The sequence below is a fragment of the Gymnodraco acuticeps genome, unplaced genomic scaffold, assembly GCF_902827175.1.
Source record: "Gymnodraco acuticeps unplaced genomic scaffold, fGymAcu1.1, whole genome shotgun sequence".
NCBI lineage: Eukaryota > Metazoa > Chordata > Actinopteri > Perciformes > Bathydraconidae > Gymnodraco > Gymnodraco acuticeps.
Window position 1 is genome coordinate 406,439 of NW_022990966.1, and position 25,555 is coordinate 431,993.

Here is a 25,555-nt window from a genome sequence, read left to right on the forward strand (position 1 = left end):
CTATAATCTGTATTAGAAACAATTACAATCAATGTAAAATGTGGGATTTCAGCAGAGTAGTAAGGTTTGAATGTGTTCTTGGTTGATTTAGGCACAGATCCAGAGACGTCACTTTGAAATGTCTTAGTTTCTGAGGCCACTTGGGAGGAGGTGTAAGCACTGCTACTCCACCTGAGGGTGTAATGGTGTTGTTTAACTTATCATGTAATGGCAGCGTTCAACCACAAAGAGGCACTTGAACCTAACATGAGTGTAGGGTGTGGAGTGAACATACCTGCAGAGAATCACATTAGGGATATTTCACTGTGTGTGAAGGATTTCCAATCCCTGTATAGGTAGTGAGGTGTGTGTGTGTGTGTGTGTGTGTGTGTGTGTGTGTGTGTGTGTGTGTGTGTGTGTGTGTGTGTGTGTGTGTGTGTGTGTGTGTGTGTGTGTGTGTGTGTGTGTGTGTGTGTGTGTGTGTGTGTGTGTGTGTGTGTGTGTGTGTGTGTGTGTGTGTGTGTGTGTGTGTGTGTGTGTGTGTTGCCCTCGTGTCAGTCACACTTCAGTCACCCCATGTAGCAGTGGCCTAGATAACATGGCAGAGTAAATCACGTTTCACATTTCATCTGTATTGATCTTATATATTCTTGTGTTTCACATCACAGTGGAATGTTTTCTTAACCATATAATCATTGTAACATTAATACTCCTTTAAGATAGCATTTACTATCTAACACTGAAAATTGAGAGCTTAAATTAAATGTGACACTTTGTGAGGGAGAGGAAAAATTGATACTGCAGAACATAATTCTTCAATACAGATGAGAGCTAACAGTGTGTGGGTTGTTTGAAGAGGATTAGTGAGAGATAGGTAGCATGCAGATGATTTAGTGCTGGTGCATTGACTAGACTGTATAAAGTGAAGATAATCGCACAGTTATGGATCCGATCGATCACATGTTCTCTGCACTGGACATGGCTGGATTCTCCTTGTTGTAATAAAATAAACAATGGGCTCTTTGTCAGCTTTGTGCACACAATGGGTTGTTAAAAAAAAATCAATCAGAATCCAATTTCAGAATCGTGTGGGCTAGGTGGACGAGTGTGTGGACGTGCAGAGATGCTTTCATGCAACACATGTGAGGTGTGTGCTCAGCCTGTTAGTCTGCATTAGCTAAATGTGTGCAGTATGTGTGAACCTGCATGAATGCCTACCTGCATTAGCCATGCACATGTGGTTGTCTGCCTGTGATTTTGCACATATCTGAGATGGTCGTCATTTAGCTCAGACTAGTAATTGGGTCACATGTGTGAACAGCAATGGAGAAGAATTCTAATCAAACTTAAGAATCCCCAACGCGCATCCCTCCGGCAATCAATTATCATCCAACTAGTGCTGATAATGCACTAATTCTGAATTAAAGAAAATACAATGGTGGCGATTTCTGCATCTCAGAGGTACTGTGACCAAATCCACCATGTTGAGAGGCGTTTGAGTATACTCTGTGGGAAGCAGAGGACAGTGTGCATCCACCTCCACCTCACATGTCTATCTCTCTCCCTCTCTATAACGCTTTGTCTAGTAGGTAAATAGGATCCAGACCCTGTGAGTGATGAGTTTATTAGCTCCTGCCAGCTGTGACCAATCCTTGGGTGTTGAGATGGTGGCGGTGTGTGTGTGTGTGTGTGTGTGTGTGTGTGTGTGTGTGTGTGTGTTGTGTGTGTGTTGTGTGTGTGTGTGTGTGTGTGTGTGTGTGTGTGTGTGTGTGTGTGTGTGTGTGTGTGTGTGTGTGTGTGTGTGTGTGTGTGTGTGTGTGTGTGTGTGTGTGTGTGTGTGTGAGATGCTGTCGGGGTGGGGGCCCTGGGTAGGGAATGAGAAGGGGAGTCAAGAGACGAGGGAGTAGAACCATGAGAACCAGAGAAACTCCCTGGCAACCGGAGACTGGATCAACACTAAATGGAGCGCCCCCCATTCATCTAGCAGTGAGCAGCGATACAGAGCCAAATGACAGAGATTGAGGGAGAGGGAGGGAGAGGGAGAGGGAGGTTGGGGGTGTAGGTGCTTCTGTCTGAAAATCTATGAATGAGTGCAAAACCCTTGCAGGCTGGTCAGCAGGCTACTTCCTCCTGCTCTGCACACTCTAAAATGTGCATACACTGTAAATAAAATACAAGTGTCCCTCCCTGACTATGTTTCAACAATGATTGGCATAAGAGATTATTTAGGGATGGAGACAAACACGTGGGTATTGAATAGATTTGTAAATTCAGTTTTAAGCTCCATTAAGAACTGATACATGTGGGAGCAGAGGATGTAGATCTCCAACAGAGAACACCTTCAGCAACCACAAAAGTGCACGTGTAAAAACAAATGGCGGTTCTAGACCGATTTTCTGGTCAGTTATTGAATGAGAGGGACTGTATTGCTGGATAAGGGAGACAAAGACAGTGTTCAAGATTTAAACGTTTCCAGTTAAGTGGTGGAGTAAGTATAAAGTCATAGCATGTCAATGACTTAGTTAGAATTGTATTTGGTTACTTACTTAACCATTAACCTAAATGCAGTTTGGGGTAATAAATACATTATTTATGCAGCCACACATTGTTTTTTACTGTATCTCTTAATATGTTGGTTTCATTTCATTTCAAACCTTTATTTATCCAGGTGTATCAACTGTATTTATTGGTGTTTGTTTTAGTAACAGAACTTGTTTCAGTAACTTAGTTTCTATTTGTTTAATTACTGAAAAAAAATAACACATTTCTGTTCACTTTGGCCCAGGTTACAGCACAGCAGTGGCTGCATCACAATGTGCATTATCATAGAGTCATTCTTTTGGAGGGGGGACCCAACACAGTGTTACAGTGGCACATGGCACATGCAGCTCTCTTTTTGATGCTAATTGTCGCAATGTCATTCGCGATGAGTCAGGAGCGCAGAGGTGTGTGTGAAATTGAATGTGATTCACAATTTGGATGTGGTGCTATTGAACGCGTGTCCACCACCAGCTCCTCGTGGGGAATCCAGATGCAGCACAGTGGCCAGACGCCTGCCGGCCACACCCTTTTAGAGTCAACAAAGGCGGGGACATGGGAGCCAGCATGCATTAAATGACAAAGAAGTTGAGGGTCAAACAAACGAATCTGATGGCATTTAGTGAACCAAGAGGCGTATCTGATGTGTGCGCCTAATATTATAATTACAATGAAATTGGCTCCTGCTTGTAGATGGCAGGTTATCTTCAACACCGCCCCCTCGTTTTTACGCACACATGCGCAGGCTGCGTTTGCTCCACACACACACATTCCCAAATCTAGCCCTTTGTCTCGGTCGCTGCACGGCGGTAGCCCCGAAACAGGAATTCAGCAGGGAAAGGAGGAGAGAAGGATATGTATGGACCAGACTGTCTCCTCCCCCCACCATAAGCGCACACACACACACACACACACACCACACTCTCTCCTCCCCCTGTACCCCCCTCCTCCTCCTTAGCCCTACTCGCCCCCATGCCTTTGTGTGTATGTGTGCGCTGTGAAGCTGACTGCGTACCCGAAAACCGTGTGATGGATGCCTTGCAAAGACCTTTTTGGGGAATTTCAATTTGATCTTATTTTAATACTGTGTGGGGAATTAGACAACTTGCAGGTGCGAGTAAAGAAGAGAAACCGGGTGGACGCACGTGAATCCCTCACTTATTCAAAGCCAGGAAATAGACAGGAGGAACCAGCAAGTGACGCAAATTGGACTTTCCACCATCAGCAACCCTCCTCTCCTCTCCTCTCCTCTCTCGCACACCTCCTGCTCTGTAGGTCCCCCCACTTACTTCCATCCAACCTAATTTCTCTCAGCCTCATTTAGTCATCCCAGAATAGCCTCTCACCGGAGCGCTCTCTAAATATTAGTGGAGGCTTTTTTGGATTTCGGTGTGACTTGGGAGTCGCTGGAGATGGATTAAAGGGACGGTGTGCCGCAAAACTGGAGCAGCACGCAAGACCACGCCGGGGGGGAAGGGGGCGACGGGACTCGGTGAATTCACGCAGCCCCCGGGACAGAGGTGAGTGCTCGGGCTGTCTGGCAGCTCTCTCTCCCCGCATGCATCCTCCAGAAACCCGCCGCTGCTCCTGGTACGAGCTGAGAGGCGAGCAGGGGGAATCAGCACATGGTTTTCACGTTCATTATTTATGATCTCATACGCAATCTGCCGATCTCTGCCTGTGGTGGAGGAACAGCAATGTTATCAGTAGCTTATATGGCATTCCTTTATTGTGTCTCCTTTTGATATCGTACTCACAATGTAACATTTAGCCTATAGTAGTAAACTGCTATTCATATTAAATGCATCTTCAGAAAAACATACATTCCCTCCAGGAAATGAGTACATCTTAACCACGTTTTAATACATCTTAGTGAATGTATATTAGTAGGACTGATAGCAGCCTAAAACATGTTCTTCTAGGTGTTGTGTTAACCCTCCTCCACATGGAGCATATGGCCCTTATGTCTCTCTGGCTCTTTGGGGCCCTGCAGTGGACATGGCAGCTGGCACTGCAACTTTCTTGATGGATGAGTGGGCTACACGGTGAATGGAAAATTGATTCTGTTGCACTTTATGTTCACCTCATTAATTCATTTTTAAGGTTCATGTTTACTAGCCATGGGTCATCATAAAAACAGCAACTCTACACTGTGTATTCTTATGTTAGTGGTCAATGAATGGCCTGTTGGGAGACTAACATTTCAGTGCCATTTTAAACTACTACAATTCTACAGAAATCTCCTGGCAGATCTATGTGTGAATAAACCAAAACATATTCTGCTTTTTTGTTTGAACTATAAAGACAACATTCTGAATTCACACCAATGTGATGAAAATAGGACTGTTATGTGTCTTGACTGAATAAAAAGTTCACAATCACCCACTCTATTTAAAATGCCACTATATCATACAATGCCAAGGCTGTAATTACCAACTATTTAAAAATGGATTCATCTGCCAATTTTAGTCAATTATTCAACTATTCGGTTGTTTTTTAAACCCATGATGTCAAGTTTATTATCACATAGCACAGAGAAAAGCAATATATTTTCACATCTAACTATAGGCAGCCTTATTTCTGGCATATGTGCTTAAATAAAGTCTTTAATCAACAGAATATTTATTTTCTGCCTTCCATGCAGTGCTTAACTGCTCAAATGTGTTATATTACTTTATTATTTGATATTACTTTATATATCAAATAAGGACACTGAAGTTAGATAAACCTATAAGGTAGATGCTTCCCAACAGGGCATGAGGGGTCACTGAGTGTTTTGATGAACATGATGTGAGTCATATAATAAGGCTCTCATACTCCACATATTGGAGATTCTGGACAACAATCTCCAATAAAAATGAAAACTATTTTATAAAATAATAATATTAATCCTTTCATTAGACTTCCAGACACTGTGAGAATATAATGTTAAGTGAAATAGAGATGATGGTTCACCTTAACCACACACTTGATATTGCTTTGTCCTTAATAATCGCACCTGTCTGTATAGCATACTAATACACTTTAGATATAAGCCATACCCACTACACCATATCACGATAATCTATAGTCAGTGATGCCACTTGACAACACAATCATTTCACTAACTTGTACTGTGGAATACATACCATAATGCACTTCCAGTCCAGACTTGTCTCTAATCCATTTTGAGATGTCCCCTCTGTGGGACTAATAAAGGTATTCTGATTCTGATTCTCTAACACCCCCCACCCTGACAGACTGACAGGCTGTGTCTGTCGACCGGAGGCAACACAACCCACCTCATCCACATGCAAACACTGCCATGAGTTTTGCAAGCACACAGCATACACATTTTGCACTCGCACACACTTATGCTGTGCCCCAGAGGACAAATGCTGGTGTGATAGATAAACAGGAGGCGCATTCTTGGTAGTGTGTGTGTGTGTGTGTGTGTGTGTGTGTGTGTGTGTGTGTGTGTGTGTGTGTGTGTGTGTGTGTGTGTGTGTGTGTGTGTGTGTGTGTGTGTGTGTGTGTGTGTGTGTGTGTGTGTGTGTGTGTGTGTGTGTGTGTGTGTGTGTGTGTGTGTGTGTGTGTGTGTGTGTGTGTGTGTGTGTGTGTGTGTGTGTGTTGGGGTGAGGTTTAAGTGCTGACTGGAGTAGGTCACTGAGACCAAGCAGGCAAGCAGCTATGAGAGTGAGACCCAGGACAGAGCGTCTTTCTAAGCTGCTTTCAGCCACGCTGGAATCCATCCATTCCAATATCCTCCACGTCTCTGGTCCTCACAGCAACCCCCTACTCCCCCGTTACCAGCACTACATACACAAACTGGAGCTACACTCATTCTAATTTTCTTTTATTATTTAGGTCTTTGATCTCCGCTTATCTTGTCCCCAGTTTTCCCCTATTTTCCTCTCTTCTCCTCTCCTCTCCTCTCTTCTCTTCTCCTCTCCTCTCCTCTCCTCTCCTTTCCTCTCCTCTTCATTTCTGGCGGTCATGGAAATTACAACGTGGAAGTCTTTGATTCTGTGTGCCTCACACCGCCTCAGGGTCAGGCCCTCTTATCTTGGAGAGAACGAGAGAAACAGAAACCCAGAAAAGAGGATGGAGATGAAGAGAACAGGGAGAGGTAGAGAGAGAGAGGTGTTGAGACTAAGGACAGATGGCAAGAGAAGGGAAGCTGTGGAAAGGTTGAAAAAGCAGAGGCAGGAATTTGACATATAAACAGATATTTAAAGACAAAACAGTGAAGAGAAAGGAAGTGCCCGTGAGAGAAAATAAGCAAAGCTAAGCAAAGCTAAGCAAACACTGAGCAATAAAATGTGAAGATGAAAGAGAACGAAAGAGGTAGGGATGCCTTACCAGACAAAATGTGTTTCTTTAAGGAGAGTATTTTTAGATTGAAGCATCAGATCAGCTTATGTTATGCTCATATTCAATCTGCCTTGTCCATTTGTCTGCCATAAAAAGGGAAATCTCAAGAAGAAAAGTGATTTAAGCAATAATGGAAGACAACATCTCCACTGAGACCCGTCTCAATAGTGTCGACTCAGCACAATGTGCAGCATGTTTCATTGTGGTTTAGAAAGTGACTCACCTCTGAGGTATGTTCATCATAGTGATGAGTATAGATTTAGTTAAAAAGTCAATATTGCCTAAAAGTCAATATTACATTACAGTCATTTGTTAGACGCTTTTATCCAAAGCGACTTACATACATTCAGTACTGTGGACAATCCCCACAGGAGCAATTTGGGGTGAAGTGTCTCAGGGACACAACGACATGCTGACTGCAGTGGGGTTTGAACCTGTGACCCCCTGATCCGAAATCCAGCACTTAGCCACAGCCGCCCGCTCAACACAGGAGTAGACTTAGGTAGAAAAAGATAGGTAACTACATAATACAGAGACAGAAGAAGAGCAGTCTAGAGGAAGGTGTTGGTAAAATGAAGAAAGACTGGCAGGAAAGAGGGAAGGTGATTGAGAAAGTGATAAGTAAAATTGGTGGTGGAAGATTGAGCGAGAAGGAAGACAGAAGCAGAGATATCAGTCTGGGCAGAAAGGAGAGAAATAGGGAGCTGTAGGAAAGGCTCTGAATATTTAACTCTGTTTAGTTTTCCATTCGGGCCCTTGGCTCTCACGTCTCTCAGAGGCCTTCTGATCGCCTTAAGGTTACTGATGGTAGGAGATGTCGGCATGTCTAAGAGCTTGTGAGGAAGATTCATTTAGTTTGTAGAAACCATTTGGAAGTTAAAAGCGTCCTTTTGAATTATTTTCTCTGTAGATTTTCAGCGTCTTTTAACCTTGTGTGTGTGTGTGTGTGTGTGTGTGTGTGTGTGTGTGTGTGTGTGTGTGTGTGTGTGTGTGTGTGTGTGTGTGTGTGTGTGTGTGTGTGTGTGTGTGTGTGTGTGTGTGTGTGTGTGTGTGGTCTAGCATTACTATACTTGTGGGGACCTAAATCTGTTTACATAGTCACGTGTGGGGACTGGCTTCCCTTATGGGGACAAATTGGAGGTCCCCATGAGGGGAATCATTAATTTTAGGGTGAAGACTTGGTTAGGTTTAGGATTAGGGTTAGGGTAAGGGTAAGGGTAAGGGTTAGGGTTAGGCATGTGTTGGTTATGGTTAAGGTTAGGATAAGTCTCCAGGAAATGCATGTAAGTCAATGTAATGTCCCCTGAAGTGATGTATACATGGTGTGTGTGTGGTGTGTGTGTGTGTGTGTGTGTGTGTGTGTGTGTGTGTGTGTGTGTGTGTGTGTGTGTGTGTGTGTGTGTGTGTGTGTGTGTGTGTGGTGTGGTGTGTGGTGTGTGTGTGTGTGTGTGTTGTGTGTGTGTGTGTGTGTGTGTGTGTGTGTGTGTGTGTGTGTGTGTGTGTGTGGTGTGTGTGTGTGTGTGTGTGTGTGTGTGTGTGTGTGTGTGTGTGTGTGTGTGTGTGTGTGTGTGTGTGTGTGTGTGTGTGTGTGTGTGTGTGTGTGTGTGTGTGTGCTAATAAGGCACCTCATTACCGAACAACAACACTGTAACAAAAATACTCAGAATCCATTAGTGAAAACAAGTGGTCACATTCTTTACACAAATGCATTGTAATTGGTCTATTTCTAAGCATTTCAAACAGCCTTTGGCAACTTTCTAAACCTATGATTCCTTCATTAGATACGTCCAGGCCTGACAGAAGTTAGGATGTTCTTTTGATGCTTTCAGAAATATTGATGGTGGAAATATAGAAAGTACTCTAAAGCCTTCTCTTGGCAATCTGTTATCCCAACAGGCTGTGAATGGTCCCACCCCAAGATGACATCTCCCAAAAACAAAGCCAAGAAGAAAACACCCAAAGACAGCATGACGCTGCTGCCATGCTTTTATTTTGTAGAGGTATGTGTTGATAGATTGATTATTCTCCCTTTTTATAATACGTCTATGCTATGACACACTATATAGATGAATCACTCTTTCTGCTGCATGGAGTCGTTCTATAGTGCCTATTTATGATGATTGCTTATGCATCCGACCTCTACTGAAAGCAGAGTTTGATGTTTTTTAACAAGCAAATATCATAGTGTCATCACTTTTTCCTCATCCCTTGTGTATGTTTGAAGGTGAGTGTTAGTAGTTGTGGTAAGAGCTGAGATAAAACACTGGATGAATCACCCCCTTTTTCAGGCACACATTACATGCCAGTCCCTCTCTGCTTTGTCCTTGCACTTGTGTGCTTTTGTCCAGCTCCCCATCGTCCTATCCTCCTTGGTGTCCCTGTACTTTCTGGAGCTGACAGATGTGTTGTCCCCGGCGATGGTTGGCTTCCGTTGCCACGACCGTGACCTCTCCATGCCCTACGTGGAGACGGGCGATGAGCTCATCCCGCTGCTGATGCTGCTCAGTTTGGCCTTCGCTGGACCTGCAGCATCTGTAAGTCCATCAGGCACACACATTCACACACACACACACGCATATACACACACAAATGCACACACACAAACGCACACACACACACATTGATTGATAGTTGTTTGCTAAAAAGAGAGTTCCCTGCTTAATGAACTGGATTTTTTAAGAAATACTGACATTTTGGAGCAAGTGTTGTTTCCTTGTTACCCAAAAATGGTCTTCTCATGCAGTTTAAGGCTCTATTATGGTGATGTTAGACTAGTTGGGTACAATCAAGTACCAAATTAGCTTTAAATGCTCTTAGATTTCTTCAAAGATGGATCACTGATCTAATGGTTTTTAAATGATTATTTTTTGTCTTTCCTAATGGCGCTATTTCCGAGAAATAGGATTACATCAAATCATATTCCCATTTTTAAAACCAATGAACTTTCCATGTTAATGCACACAGACACAGCATGCTAGAAACAAGACCAGAAAGTTAGTTTGGAAAATGACATCGCTTAAAAGCAGGAAGACTCAACGCTTACGTTACGATAAAACACTGTCCAAAATCTAACATGATAGCTTAGCTCATTACGATATTGATCACAATATATCGTCTAGTCCTAATGAATAGCCATAGGCAAAAAATGCCTCAGAGTGACAATATTGAACACAGTATACTTCCAGCTCATAATTGACACTGAGAATGCCTATTTTCTTGATTAGCTTCTTCTTGATCCTACAGAGATGAACACTGTTACAAAAAGGTTAGATGAAAAAACTAGGAATTAAATAAGATGGCTAGTCACCAAAAATGTATCCTTAAGTGCTTTTATTGACAGCCAACATGCCGAAAAAAACACAACGTAACAAGGATTTTACAGGAAGAAAACAAAAACCCTCATATATACATACAGGTCGAGGACATATAACTGGTACCTCTCTGCTCTACAGCCACAGTCAGACCCTCCAAAACACTTGTGGCCAGGGTTTTATACATGTTAAGCCCCTCCCCATAGGACAATCCACTATGTATACCCCTAACCAATGTCATTCTAATCTACAAACACATTCACAATGCAAGACAAATTACCCAAACACAACAAATCAAAATAGGTCAACATATTATATCTTTCTGACCACAGAAGCCCCAAACAATAACATTTTTACACTCGCAAGAAAAGTGCCACCCGTGCCCATGCTCCAATTGAGCACAGGTGTTCCCACTGATTGAGCCTCTACTTAAGGCTGCTTCTTTCTGTTGCTCTGTTTGGCCTTCACAACCTTGAAGGAGAGGGTAAGCAGGTTACTTGTAAAAAGACTTCCAATAAATCTGTTTTGAACAATGACTTGGGTTTTATTTTATCAATGTCCAGGTAAGTTATTAATGTGTTTCCCTCAGTGTGCCTTTTACAATGCCCCTATGCCAACTGTGATGAAGGCTTCTTCTTCACATTACCACCCTCCTCTCCTGCATCAACGATGTTTGGCAGCCTTGACAGGTAGTCTGCGGTGACGTTTTCCTTGCCTGCTTTGTGCCACACACAGAACTTGAACGGTTGTAGTTCAAGATACTATCTAGTCACCCTGGCGTTCCGGTCCTTCATGGTCTGAATCCACGTCAAGGCTCTATGGTCCGTCTGTAGGTCGAATTCCCTCCCGAGTAGGTAGTACCTTAGGCTGTCCAATGCCCACTTGATTGCCAGACACTCCTTCTCGATGGTGGAGTACCGGGTTTCACGGGGCAGAAGTTTCCTGCTGAGATACAACACTGGACGTTCCTCTCCTGGTTCTCCCTGAGCCAGCACTACACCGATGCCCACTCCAGAGGCATCCACCTGAACCAGGAAGCGTCTTTCGAAGTCAGGACTCTGCAGTACCGGAGACGAGCACAGTTTTTTCTTCAACTCCTGGAAAGCCCTTTCACACTCTTCATTCTAGAGTGGCAAACTGAGGAATAAAACGTCGATACCATCCAACCAGGCCAAGAAAGGGCCGTACCTGTTTCTTGGTACGAGGTCTCAGACTGTTCAGGACGGCCTCAACTTTGTCCACCTGCGGCCTGACTTCACCGTTCCCCAGCTGATACCCAAGGTAACGAGTCTCCTGCTTAGCCCACTCACATTTCTGTAGGTTGAGTGTGAGTCCTGCGGCATGGATTGCACCTAGGACCCGACGAAGGTGATCGAGATGTTCCTCCCAGGTCCTGCTGTAAAGGACCACGTCATCCAGGTAGGCAGCACTGCAGTCCTCGCATCCCAGAAGAACTTTGTCCATTAACCTCTGGAAGGTTGCTGGGGCACCATGTAGACCAAACGGCATCACAGTAAACTGGAAGAGGCCGAGTGGGCTTCTGAACGCGGTGAGGTGCCGGGACTGGCTTTCCAAGGGGACCTGCCAATACCCCTTGCAGAGGTCCAAGGTAGTGATGTAGTTGGCTCGACCAATCCTCTCCAGCAGGTCCTCAATCCGGGGCATTGGGTAGGCATCAAAGAAGGAGATGGCATTCAGCTTCCTAAAGTCAATGCAAATGCGGAGAGAGCCATCCTTCTTGGGTACAATGACAATAGGGCTACTACACTCACTGGTTGATGGTTCGATTACTCCCAGCTCGAGCATCAAGCGGATTTTTTCCTTCAACGCCTCAACTAAACGTTCCGGTACTCTGTAGCATGCTTGCCGAACTGGGTTCTTCCCCGGTTTGACTCGGATTACATGCTACAACCTGTCCAGCCTGGTTTCTGTGGGAACAAGTGGGGAAGGGTATCGAAAATAACTTGCAAGTCAACTGGCTTCTTACCATCCAGGTGGGAGAGATCGACCTTCGCTGGCTGCTGATTCCAGGCACCCACTACCCCTTCGGAGTCATCCTCTTCAACCACCCTGCGAGCCAGTAGTGAGGTGATGGGAGGAGGGCTGCTTCTTTCCTCCCATGCTTTAAGGAGATTGACATGATAAGTCTGCTTTTTTTTTTTCTTCTCCGGGTGCAAGATCTCATAAGTCGTAGGCCCCATCTTCCTTAACACTTCAAACGGTCCCTGCCATTTGGCCAGTAGCTTGCTAGAGGAATAAGGCAAGAGTAACAAGACCTTTTGACCTGGTTTGAACTCACGGTTGCGTGCTTGCTGGTCGTACCATCGTTTCTGAGTCTTCTGGGCATCCATTACATTGAGCCTGGCCTCCTCTCGGTACTGCTCCAACCGGTCCCTGATCTGGAGGACATACTGCAAAATACCCTGCCCTTCTGCCTTTTTGTCTGTTACCTTTTCCTCCCAGTTACGTTTCAACAGATCCAAGGGCCCTTGGACTGGCCAGCCGTAGAGTAGCTCGAACGGGGAAAATCCGGTGGACGCTTGAGGCAATTCCCTGTAGGCAAAGAGTAGAAAGGGTAACCACTTATCCCAGTCTTTTCCAGTATCAGATATGACCTCCTTAGCAGTACTAAACATGTCTGTGAACCCTTGTCAGGACAGAAAGTGCATGTTTCTTGTTTCGTAGTGACACGGTCACAGGCAAAAGCCCAAGCAAATCCTGGTGTCCAGCCTCTGCCAGACAGCAGATAGCTTGGCTCATTACGATATTGATCACAATATATGTTCTAGTCCTAATGAATAGCCATAGGCAAAAAATGCCTCAGAGTGACAATATTGAACACAGTATACTTCCAGCTCATAATTGACACTGAGAATGCCTATTTTCTTGATTAGCTTCTTCTTGATCCTACAGAGATGAACACAAATTGAGCTTAAAGAATAATAATCCTTTTAGCTCATTTTTGGTCTCCACCAACTCCATAGAGAAATATCTTCAAGCTTCAAGGGTTGTATTGTCATATGCACAGTAGCTACAGTGTAGTTACGGCCATTTTTTTCTTTAGCTGGCTTTGTGTAACTATTTTAACAACTATCACTGACATTGTAATATGTTGCTTTGCAGGCAGCGTTTATTTGGATTATCAGATTTTCTCACTGCTAGATAACGTACTAATAAAAGCAGAATTTTCAGTCTGTACCACCAAAAGCTGAACATCTTGTAGAGTAATAACTCCCTGCTGGTTTTTCATGTAAACATGTTGTTAAGTGAAGCCTTATAAGAGCAAAAAAAACCCGTATTGGTGAGGAAAGGATTAATTTTGTCTCAGATATTCAGTGATCTAAAGTGTCTCGGGTTTGGATGTTTGATGTTCTTCACACACAGAAGCAAATATGCAAAGGTAAAGCTTCTCCAACGCTCGCTAAGCAAATTCAATCTCCTCTCCGAAATGCCGAATCAATGGCCTCATTGATAAATTCACACCTGACATGCCAATACACACCATCAAACACACCCCAGGCCCTCCAATCAATACACACACACTGACACACACACTGCTAATCCATCAGCAGCATGGAAACGAGCAGAGCTCTCCAACACTCATCTATCACTCAGATTGGAAGTGATCACTATTCGATAGCACCTTGCCTCCATTCTCCCTCCACAGCTCTCTCTCACAGTAGATCACAATCACCCAAATGGATTTTTGACATTAATAGCACTTTTACCCGTTTTCTTATTTGATTCTTTCCTCTTTTTGTCTCGTTCTTTTTGTTCTTTTTTCATATTTTTCTCTCTGTGCCTACTATACAACAGAAATGTACTTTCCCCCCACTTTTTCACTTATTTTCCCTTTCCTTTCTGTTTGTAGATAATGATGGGGGAGGGCCTAACGTACTGTCTGCAGTCCAAACTGAAGACATGTCCCAAGTCGGAGAGCAGCATCAACGCTGGAGGCTGCAGCTTCAACTCCTTCCTACGCAGAACCGTGCGCTTTGTCGGTACGTCCAACTCCTAGCGATCCTTTAGGAGCTTTTGGGGGGATACATGGTTGTTGGTATGGACGTAGCAATAGTTGTTGTGCAGTTTGCCTAAGGGGCCACTTTTTAAAGGGTCTCATTAACCGCATGGTTTGTCAAATTTGTTTCCCCGTAGAAGCATCGGATTCTGTTGGTAATGAAGATGCATATATAAAGCATTTGAATTACATGATCCAAAACAAGCACCACATTGAAGTGCTTGCTAATGCAGTGTATTTAAGTCAATCAGTTACTAAGTGTGACAATATTGCCATGTCAGGCTCGATTTTACTTAAATGTGCCTCTTTGTAAGGTTTATTTATTTAGATTTTTCAGTTTAACTTTGGTTTTTACCTTATGGTCAAAGACAAATGTAAGGGTAACGTTTTTTTGCTAAGGGACACTTTGACATATGGTGGTTGCTAGACATGGTTTGCCACAAAGCATATTCTGCACATGCTATCTAAATCACATAATTCAACACAAGCACTGAAGTGAAGCATTTGTCGAATGATACAGAGGACTAATTCTTCAAAGTAAGATAAGAGGGAACTTGTCTTCATGTGTAGTTTACATCTGCTCCTTTAGGCTTACAAAACAGTCAACACTGTAATGAACAACCTGCTGAGGGTAGTTAGAGAATAAATGCTGTTGTTTTTAAGGTGGATATCAGTTTTGGCTCTGATAAACTCTTCCATTTAACGGGCTGAGCCCCCACCTTGATTCCACTTTTTAGAATAAGGAAAAAAGCTAATTACATGCATTAAATGAAGGGTGACTTGAAAGGAAATGGGCATGATAGAATGCTCCACGGGAAGTATACCTTTAGGCAGACATTGAGCTTTGAAGTGAACAGAGTAATTAATTCCCTGTCTGCGGAAAAGCTTCTCAACGTTACAAATTGAAGGCTTGTGGTGTCACTTCAGGTGGTTGGAGCAAATTTCGAGTCGTTTTTCCAGCAGGTGTTCATAAGTGAACCGCTCATAGTGAAGAATTCTCACAGGGCTTTTTTTGTTCATCTACCAAGGCGACCATCTCTATCTCCGTCTCCCTCAGGTGTTCATGTGTTCGGTCTCCTGGCAACAGCCCTGGTGACAGATGTCATCCAGTTAGCGACCGGTTACCACTCCCCTTTCTTCCTCACCGTCTGCCAGCCCAATTACACGGCTCCAGGAGTGTCATGTGACAATAATGCCTACATCACACGGGACATATGCTTGGGGAAGGATCAGTATGCCATCATGTCAGCTAGGTAAGACACACAGATACATGTAGACGTCCTAAAAACAGCATCCATGGACACGTGGAAAGTGTCAACCTGCCTGAATAAAAAAATCTGCTTCCTGGATACAACTGAAAATAAAACATAATGGCACTCAGATATTCAGTGCATTCATTCCAGGATTATAGTTTTTTTATAAGTTTCTACAGCAATGTTAGTTCCCTTGCAAGTTGATGCACAAAAGTATATAAAAAATATCTTGTAGGTTAATGCCTTCTGTTGAGGTTCTGCTTATACATATATATGATTTATCAGAAAATGCTACAAACCACATTTAGTTTCACTCATGAAAGAACAATACTGTATATTTCTACACATCACCATCTTGCAGGGGTGAGTGTGTAAACTAAGACTAAGAGTCCTTCAACTAATTTAGATTTGAAAAGGATTACAAATGATTAAAAAAAGCGTAGGGGTAAAATGTTTGTAACATTTGTATAGTAGAATAATATTTGCTTACGAAGGATATTGGTAAAGTTAAGTGTTTTTTTGCAACTGTACAAACCCTTTATAATACGCTTATTCTTCCCAGCAGTAAAATCTCACTGTCAGGTGCTGCGGCTAATCGACCGTATTGAATAAACTCTTTAGCAGTGAACAGTCAAATGAACCGACAGAGGTCAGACAAACACGCTTCAGCAGCTACTTTAGGTTTACACGGGCATAATAACTGCAAACAGACAGAAACGATTTCAGTTAAATATCTGCTAAAGATGATATCCTAGTATAAACACACATACTTGTGAGAACCCATATTTACGTAATGCTTTCCAAATGTCATATCCTTAAAGGAATAGTTATGGATAATTATGATGGAATCTAACTCTCAGCAAGAAAGCAAAACTTCAACAAATGTCAACTAAATTCCTAATCCCAACTATTAGCGTACACAAAGGTTTAACCCTGAACAAGTGGGAGAAGGTAAACACACAAGCATACTCATAAAACATAACAGTGCCTTGGTAATGCAAATTAAATCAGATTCACGATTCAGTTTTCTAAACTCTAAATTAGCGACTTTGACCTCAACTAATTTACTCTCCCCTAATGTTCCCACTAAAGCCCATAGTTGTAAATGTATGTTGATTAATGCTCAGATCCAGGGACACAGGTTTAATGTCAACATCACAAACAGCTTTTTCAGGTTTATTCGTGAGTCAATAAACACACAAAATCCACTCAGCTTTTTTTTATGAGGCATAAATCTCTCTTTGTCTTTTGGCCTTCACTCTTTCCCGCCTAACTCTGCCCCTTTTTTCCTTCAGGAAAACATTTCCATCCCAGCATGCAACGCTCTCTGGCTTCGCTGCTGTCTATATCTCCGTAAGCACCTCTGTGTTTGTGTACCTTGAGTTTGATGTAATTGCATCATTAACTTTGTGCTTTCATGTGTTTGGGACTGTGTATGTGTGGTTAATTAGAGGTGTCTCTCTTATGAACATTAATTCACTCTAACCTTGAAGTAGTTAAAGGGACAGTTCACCTTAAAACGAGACATTTATATTTCCTCTTACCTGTAGTAATTATTATCATCTAGATTGTTTTGGTGTGAGTTGCCATGTGTTGGAGATATCTGGAATAGAGAAGTCTCTCCCCTATGAGTAGTTGACGCTTGCTTCTGCACAGTGATATGGTTTGCAAGTGTAGTAAGGTAGATATACAAATAGTAAATAGAACTGCTCACAACAGGGTCTGTGGATTATCTTGTGTAACCGCTTCATGATTTCTGCAAATAGTCATTACTTTAGAGTTTTGTATACATTTCTGACCACACTCAGAGTGCCATCTCGTTCCATTAAATCCAAGAGAAAGCAATTATCTCTATCGCTGATATCTAACACACTCAGCGACTCTCACTCTGAAAATATGTATTGTTCCATTTAGGAGCTGGATTGTTGCCTTAATTTAGTTTTGATATGATTTTGGTAAGACAAATGCTCGGTGATACAGAAGTATCACCTTTGCACTACATTTATTTGTTAAATGTTGTTTTTATTAGAAAATCTCCATGACTTTTGCAGTCAACAGTTTATCCGTTAAATTATCTGTTTTCACGATAACTACTTATTTTTAATGAATGTTGCTGCTGGCAAAATAAGATGAGTTCCTGCATCACAGAGGATTCTAGCTGGAAAAACATCACTGTCACTTCATGCATAAATCACAATTGTATTATGTTGTTTACTCACTGAGAGATTTCCGGATTTTAGACTACAGTACCCTCAGGATAAAAACCATCCAAATCATACATTAAAAAAATAATATGAACTGACTTTTAAGGTCAGATTTCTGTTGGCTTTGACATCCTAGATCATATTGGTAGTGGCGTTGTGCCATTCTGTATTCCGCTGCTGACAGCAGCAGTATGTGAACTGTACAGCAAAGTACACACACACACACACACACACACACACACACACACACACACACACACACACACACACACACACACACACACACACACACACACACACACACACACACACACCTCTAACAAAGGCTATTCAAGCTACTGGCCATATCTCTGCTGCCTCACTCAGAGTGTGCTCATTAAAGCCTACCAGACCGATGAGAGGGAATAGGAGAGGAAGAGATGGAAAGCAGCTGTTTTGGTTGCTATTGTTGCATCATGTTGTCTCTGTGTAGACTCTGTTAATATCTGTTAACTCGGATGATTTTTCTTTGGTGTTATTCTACACTTCCCATTACATTAGAACATGTATTTATTGTATTAAGTATCAAAAACTTCACAATCGAGTGAAATGTTTCCAGTAGTTTCCATAGCCTACCTTCTCTTCACACATTTGGTTGTTTATTTTTGTATTTGCTGGAACCTGACAGTAAAAGCAGATGGCTTGATTAAGTGAACACATTTGATTGCATTGAAGTCACTGAAATGTTAACCTTCTGGCAGATTCTTGCGTCTTGAAAAGTTGGATTTTAAAGCTCACTACTAGATGGACAAGCTTGTTAAAATGGATATTTTTGCCAAGCCTGCTTCTCTGTCACTCAGCTATCAGCTACTTTATGTAATCGAAATATGGTGTGCATGCAGAGAATTTCAATGTAAATCTATGAATATAAACTGTCTCCCTTCCCGTTTCCCTCCTGCTTATACTTCCCCACTCTACTGTGCTGTCAAAGAATATTCATCGTAATGACCTAGTTTAGCCTAGCTAGTTTAAAATGCCTCTAACAATCCATACATTATTAAAATAATTTGCAAGGACCACAAACAATAAGAGAAAGGTTGTTTGATTTTTTTCAGCCTAATGTCACTTCAAGAGCATTTTTAAACAATTGCAGTTGCATTTGAAAGAAGTGAAATTATGTTACCCAGTTATATAAATAACATTAAGTGACATTTATTTACATTTTTTGCTCAGAAAGGAAGGACCCAGTTAGCTTAGCTTGGTTTCAAGAGTGAAAGCTGTTTCCCCTGCTTCCACACGATATGCTAATGCTAAGCTTAGCTAAGCTAACCGGCTGTTAGCTGTAGCCTTTTATTTCAAACACAAACATAAAAGTGGTATTAATCATCCCAATTAACTTTGAGCAAGTATATTTCCCAACATTTCTAATTGTTCTTTTAATAATAAAGTATAAAATACAATTTTATTTTAATCCTGTAAACTGTAAATCAGTCTACCGCTGAGGTCAAGTTTTACTGAAGTGTGTTGTTATGCCTTTTAATGACATCTCCAGCTCAGTCTCCATGCATCTGGCTGGCATATCAATGCGTGCCTTTTTTCTCTGCAGATGTATTTAAATGCCAGCATCAACACCACGACCAAGCTGCTGAAGCCGTTGCTGGTGTTTGCTTTCTGCATGGCCGCGGGCCTCGCCGGGCTGACACAGATCACTCAGCACCGCAGTCACCCCATAGACGTATACGTGGGATACCTCATAGGAGCCGGTGTAGGAGTCTACCTGGTAAGTGAAAATATGTATCAAACTAAAACCTGTGGGAAAATACTTAAAGGGCTTAATTTATTTAGCTGATTTCAAGATACCTACCTTTTATGCTACTTTAACTTTTTACAAGTGAGACTGTTTTGAAATGTCTTTCCTATTTCAGGGTTTAGTTTTGAGTGCCAGCTTTTGTTTTTAAGTATTTAGGGGTGTCATTTATGGAGAAGTTAACACCATGCATGCAGCAAGGTAATGACCAAATACACATAAATATATTTTCTAATTAAGTGCTTTTGTTATTTTTGCATTGACTGAATTGTCACGTTGTATTATTATAACACTATCACAGTATTTGCTAACAAATTATTATTTTAACAGCCTCTCCATGTGGCTTCTGCACTTCAGCAGTTTTTTTTGGACAGGATCTATTTATAGCCTTTTTCTATTTCGGAGGGAAGGGAGGGAGAAAGAATAATCCGATAAGAATTCTCTGGAACAATTTCACACTTCATTTTAAGAAAACTTGTCGTCTCCATTCTCCACGCTTCCCTCCTCCTCTCACTCTTTCTTTCTCGTCTTTTACATTTTAAGAGGGAGAGCGTTTCCTCCTTTCATTAAAGGATAAATCTTAAGAGGGGGAAGCAGATGAATCACGTTGAACTCAGACTAGACAACAGAAAGAAGGAGAAATGATTATTCATGCATTTGCTCCCCACTAATAGAAATATAAAACAATTTCCCTCCAAAAGATTAAAGAAAGCACATTTTCACGCTTCAGTCTTTATCTAACATGCTTGGTATTTCTATCTCCTCTTTCCCAATCCCCCCACCGCCCTGTATCCGTGTCTCAGGCTGTGTTCGCAGTGGGAAACTTCAAAGCATCAGAGGAAGATGCTCCCTCTCTACAGAGACTGACCCCAGCTCAGCAGAAGGACGGCCTGAGGGTGCTGACCCAGCGGAGTCATGACTCGCTGTACAGGAAGACCCCCAGGGTGTCTGAGAGCAGAGAGGAGCTTGGGGCGGGGCTAGGGTCTGGAGCTCGCAGTAAGGTGAGGAGGGAGAAGGCGTCGTTGGCTTCCCTCAAACGAGCGAGTGCTGATGTGGAGCTCCTGGCAACCCGGGGTCCAATGGGCAAGGAAACCATGGTTACATTCAGTAACACCTTGCCCCGCGTCGCAAACGGCAACAGCCCCATCTCACCCTCAGACGAGCTGCCCACCACGCAGCGTCACATGACCTTCAGCGTGCCCTATGACTCCCAGAGGTCTCGGCAACTGGTGACAGAGTGGAGGCAGCGGTCGGTGGAGCTCCGCAGCCAGATTTCAAGAGACGAGGAGGAAGGGATGGACAGGAGGGACGGGGGAGATGAGGGGGAGGAGGACCAGGAGATGCCCTCCTCTCTTTATCCCACAGTGCAAGCCAACAAGGGCATCGCCACACCAACTGGAGCCAGGATGGTGGTGTCACCCCCACTCGTTCACATCCCTGAAGAGGCCAGCCGGCCGCCGCCTGTCTCTCCGAAGAGTGCCAAGACCCGCGCCAAGTGGCTGTCACTCCAAGATGGAGGCGGGGGGAAAGAGCCGGGGGTCGGGCCGATCGCAGTGTCGACCCCCCGTGTGCCAAACACCCAGCCCAACCAGCCGCCCAGCCAGCCGAGAGTCACTCAGGTGAGGAAGAAATTGGAAAATTAATGCATGCAAGTCATATAATTATATTCTTTAGAGAAGTAATTTCTCCTTCTTTGATTTCTCGTGGCATGCAGCCAGTTCTTACAAATATAGTCCAGACAAGAAGATTTAATGGCTGCCAAACGCTGCATGTGCAACACACCTAATGATTTATTGTGATGGTCAAATCAAAACACGTGTGGAGCCAATTTCACTGATTATTTCCAATATAAAATACTCACGCTGGGATTCAAACACTTATTATAGTTGGAGTTAAATCTCAATAAAACGTCTGTTAGGTTATAGTAACACATTCAGTATCCCTTTTTCATAATTACTGCAATGAAAGCCTCTGAACATAATCGTTCAGCTGGTTTGAAAAATACAAAATGCTGCTCTTGAAAGCAATGAAAGCTCATCATTTACTTTGGAACCAGAAATTGACAATGCAAAAGTGAGGTCAATTTTCCAGATGATCTTTTTTCCTTTCAGGTTCATGTTATTTATTTGTACCTGTAGGTAGATTTGGTTTGCAGATAAAAGAAAAGGGATCCATTATGACACATACATTACATCTAAAATCATTTGAAAACCACTAGTACAAACATGAGCAACCCAGAAAGTTAATAAATAAATATGCATCGCTTTCTTAGCATCTGTGACATTGACTCAGCTTGATAATTTATTATACGGCTACTGGAACAAAGCTGTTTTTAAAACGCTTTGGGACAAGTGGTTCTACATTCTCAATACATGTGTTTCTGTCCTCCAGGTGATAGCCATGTCCAAGCAGCAGGGTCATGGGGTCACTTCGTCCACTAAGACGTCAGAAGGCGGCTCCTCCTCTGGCGGTGGCTCTATCTGCTCTGAGTCGCCCTATTACCGGATCCCGTCTGATCGCGACAGCTGCACAGGGAGCAACCCGGGGAGCATAGCCGGCAGCGGGAGCATCGTCACCATCGACGCTCACGCCCCTCACCACCCGGTGGTGCGCGTGTCGGCCGCTAACGGCAAGCCGTGGGAGTGGAGGAACACCATCAGCGGAAACATGATGTCCGCCGACACGGCAGCAGACAAACACCGCCTGGCGCTGCAGCGGCAGGACAATGTCAGTCAGTACCGGGACTACCGGACTCTGCCGGTGAAAAAGGAATCGCACTGCTCCTCCTCCTCACCCAGCGCCGAGGGAGGACCCGATCTGCCTCCCCCACCCCTCCCCACCTCCACCTCTCCTCTGCCTCCCCTTCTTCACATGCTGTCGTCCCCTCTACCACCACCGCCTCCCCACTCGTCTCCTTCCCCTTTGCCTCCGCCTCCTCACCCAAGCTCCTCTCCGATGCTTCCTCATCTTCCTCACCCTGCCTCCTCTCACATGCCTCCTCACCTGTCCTCTCAGCTGCCCCCACCACCCCTCCCATCATCTTCTCCCATTCCCCCCCATCCTCACCCATCTTCCTCTCAAATGCCTCTACCTCCTCACCCATCTTCCTCTCAAATGCCCCCACCACCTCACCCATCCTCCTTTCAAATGCCCCTACCTCCGCATCCATCCTCTTCCCCTTTGCCACCTCCACATCATCCATCCTCAACCCCTTTGCCCCCTCCACCTCACTCCTCGTCCTCCATGCCTCCACCTCCTCACCCGTCCTGCTCCAGCATGCTTCCCCCTCCTCCCCATCCAGACTTACTGATGGACGGCCACAACCAGTCGCTGTCCCGCACCTCCACCCTCCCTCGCCGGCCCTCCGCCCGTAGCCATGCCGAGCAGGAGCACTACTACAAGGCCATGCAGAATGAGAGGATGTTATAGTGACGACGGCTTTGTCATATTTATGTACTGCAGAGGACTCCGCTAAAAGAGACAGTGAAACAAAGTAGGATGTGGCAGGCAAATAGTGACTTTTGAAAAATGACAAAAGGGTTTAGAGACTCTGAACAGAAGCTTCAGTGAAAACGCTGGAAATGAAGGGGCAGCAGGGGTGGAGGTCTGGCAGCTCACACATGCCTAGCAGGGGATCTGGTTTTCTCTCCTGCTCACACACACTGCCCACAGCGCCGGCTCAACGGCTCTGACTGGGAAAAGAACAGATGAGAGCAGGGGAGTCAAAGAGCCGGGTGAAGAATTAAAAACCCTCGCTTCACCTACATCCTCCGTTTCTCTTTAAGACGCATTCAAAGAAGGCGTGGAAGAGGCTGCAGCTGAGAGAGAGATATCACAATAAACGGTTTGGGATTTGCTAAATTGAGTTTCCCTTGAGAGGAGGGATAAGACTCAGAAAACAAAACAACTACAGGCTATACTAGCTCTCCTAAAAGTAGTGCAGCTGTTTGCCAGCCAATACACACAGATAATTTGCCGTTGTAAGAAAAACTTGAAATAAAAGCTATAAAATAAGAAAAGACAGGCCACGGTAAGTTCAACCACAGATTCAAGAGTATTAGCAACAACCCACAAAAGCATGAGTCTTTTTTCCCCCTCTGATTACACAAACCAAATGGGGAAATGTATGTTAGACACCATGCAAATCTGTCTGTAGTATCCACCAGAGAGATCCGGCTTAGGAAGTGTTACTTCTGGTCGGGGTGTGAGATGGAGGAGGAGGGGTGGGCATAAGGAGGATCACGCACAGTTGGGCACCCCTATACAGACGTCACTGACTGGATTACTGTTGTAAACATCAGAGGCGTCGGAATGGAAAGGGAATTGTTCCCAAATCGAAGGAGGTGGGCAGCCAGTCTGTCTCTGCTGTGTGCGAAACCTGCCACGGAGCCTGAAGCAGCACTAAGGAGATTAACGGTTGTTTATCAAACCATGCTAGCACACTCTTCCCTCCATAGGCCTTTGCATTTGCTCCTCTGGCAAAACACAATGGTGACGGGACTGTTAATGGGAAGCCAGGAGTGCAGACCGCCATCCCCACCGACATGCACAGGTGCCGGTTGGATGCAACGTAGTGTTGCTAGCAGTCTCTGTTTACACATGTTTACATTTCAAAGATTGTGGCACTCCTTTCTAAACATGCATACTTTACAAGGGGTTTTAAATATGTTGTTTTATTAATGATGTTTTATTTATGCTTTAAACATCGGTAATAAGAAATGTTTCCTTTTTAAGAGCAACTTCAGGGTTGAAAAACATCTTTCGTTGGGGTGCAAATGTGTTTTATAGGAAAAGCTCTGCAGGAAGACTAAATAATGTTTACAATATTTACAGCTCCAGACTTCATCTATTATGTATACCCACTTATCCTTTGCAGGGTCTCTAGAGATCGTCACCCTTATTTAAGTATGCCTTATTAGAAAGTGTTACAATTTTTTAGGTAGGTCTTTTTTTATGATCAAATAAATTCCCTTTTTTAATTAAAGTGACAGAACCTTCCAAAACCTTCAAAACAAACTCAAAGTAAGCTCCACTTTCTCTTCGGCTTTGGATTTGCATTGCTTGGTTTGAATGGTCGGACAAACAGATGAACTACATGGGCTGATGAGGTCTATGTAATGCAGTCAAAAGGTCCAGAACAAGAGAGTAGGTACAACAAACTGCTGTTTCATACAGTATGTCCTGAATGAGCTTACCAATTAAAGGTTTACGTCTAGATTTTTTACAAATTTGGATCAAACGATTAATAATTAACCATGGAATAATGAAATGATTAACCTATAATAAAAATAATCAGTAGTTGCAGCCCTAAGAAACTTCAAATCTTCAAGTCGAGAGGAAGTGTGTGCTTTCTCGCCCCTGCCTCTTATGTGTATTTATACTACGGTGTAAGTCATTATTTGGTACCTATCATTTTATACATTGCAGTTCTTTCTAAATACAAAAAGAGATTCCTTTCAATTAAGTGCTTTATTTTAGAGTGTCGCTTACAGACTCAAACACATGGAAGACTTTTACCACGTCATCAGAAGGATACATGAACTGGTTTTGTAAAGTTGTGCTAGGATGGGGAAAGTTAAATGGAAGTTGTACTCTGTAGTGGAGCTCCTCTGAGGGGGAGCTGGTAGATAATGTTGCTCGTTGGTTTGTGCTGCATGTGTGTGTACGAGCGTGTTTTTTAAAACTATGCTTCAAGTCTGTGCTGTCGCCTTTGACGGACAGACATGCTGTATTTACAGTGCTGGTGATTATCGTACTACTTTCCCCCATTTTGTCTGTGAAAATACTTGATATTACTTAATATTATTAATCTTATTCATTATTCTGCAGTCCTTTTTTATGGGCTAATGTTTTCTATCTGTGGTGATGTGTAACATTAATAACTCATTTGAATAATAAAATGAAGACTTCTTAACTGAGGTTTCATCTTGTGTTACTTGAGGGTCAATGCCGGAGCAGCTTTTACTGCAGCTCTAATGAAAAGGATATGTTTCATTGATTCTTGGGTTATGAGTACTTTCATGATCATTCATACTGTACACTCAAACATTGACACACCACACACACACACGCATGAGCACACACAGCCAGACAGATACAGCACATTTGCAACA

General features: G+C 43.3%; 1 protein-coding gene across 2 annotated transcripts; it reads left to right on the forward strand.

Moving 5' to 3' along the window:
• The first annotated feature begins 3,447 nt into the window (after positions 1-3,447).
• Positions 3,448-25,356, forward strand: LOC117558929 (phospholipid phosphatase-related protein type 3-like). 2 transcript variants are annotated; one of them, XM_034235489.1, is made up of 10 exons: positions 3,448-4,037; positions 8,767-8,870; positions 9,219-9,404; positions 14,053-14,182; positions 15,257-15,452; positions 16,748-16,805; positions 19,242-19,415; positions 20,246-20,731; positions 20,771-21,061; positions 21,834-25,356. In XM_034235489.1, exons 2-10 carry the CDS (start codon positions 8,790-8,792, stop codon positions 22,869-22,871), a joined length of 2,640 nt encoding a protein of 879 aa, XP_034091380.1. In that variant the 5' UTR covers positions 3,448-4,037; positions 8,767-8,789; the 3' UTR covers positions 22,872-25,356. The 2 variants fall into 2 exon arrangements, with proteins under 2 accessions (XP_034091380.1, XP_034091379.1); XM_034235488.1 differs by having other exon boundaries at positions 20,246-21,061.
• Positions 25,357-25,555: the final 199 nt, after the last annotated feature.

What these genes read in the sequence shown, in the direction of transcription:
- LOC117558929 (XM_034235488.1), top strand. Translation starts at nt 8,790, where the DNA reads ATGACATCTCCCAAAAACAAAGCCAAGAAGAAAACACCCAAAGACAGC. An exon ending in CAGAACCGTGCGCTTTGTCG is followed by an intron (nt 14,183 to 15,256) that starts GTACGTCCAACT and finishes CGTCTCCCTCAG; the next exon opens with GTGTTCATGTGTTCGGTCTC. An exon ending in CCGGTGTAGGAGTCTACCTG is followed by an intron (nt 19,416 to 20,245) that starts GTAAGTGAAAAT and finishes TCCGTGTCTCAG; the next exon opens with GCTGTGTTCGCAGTGGGAAA.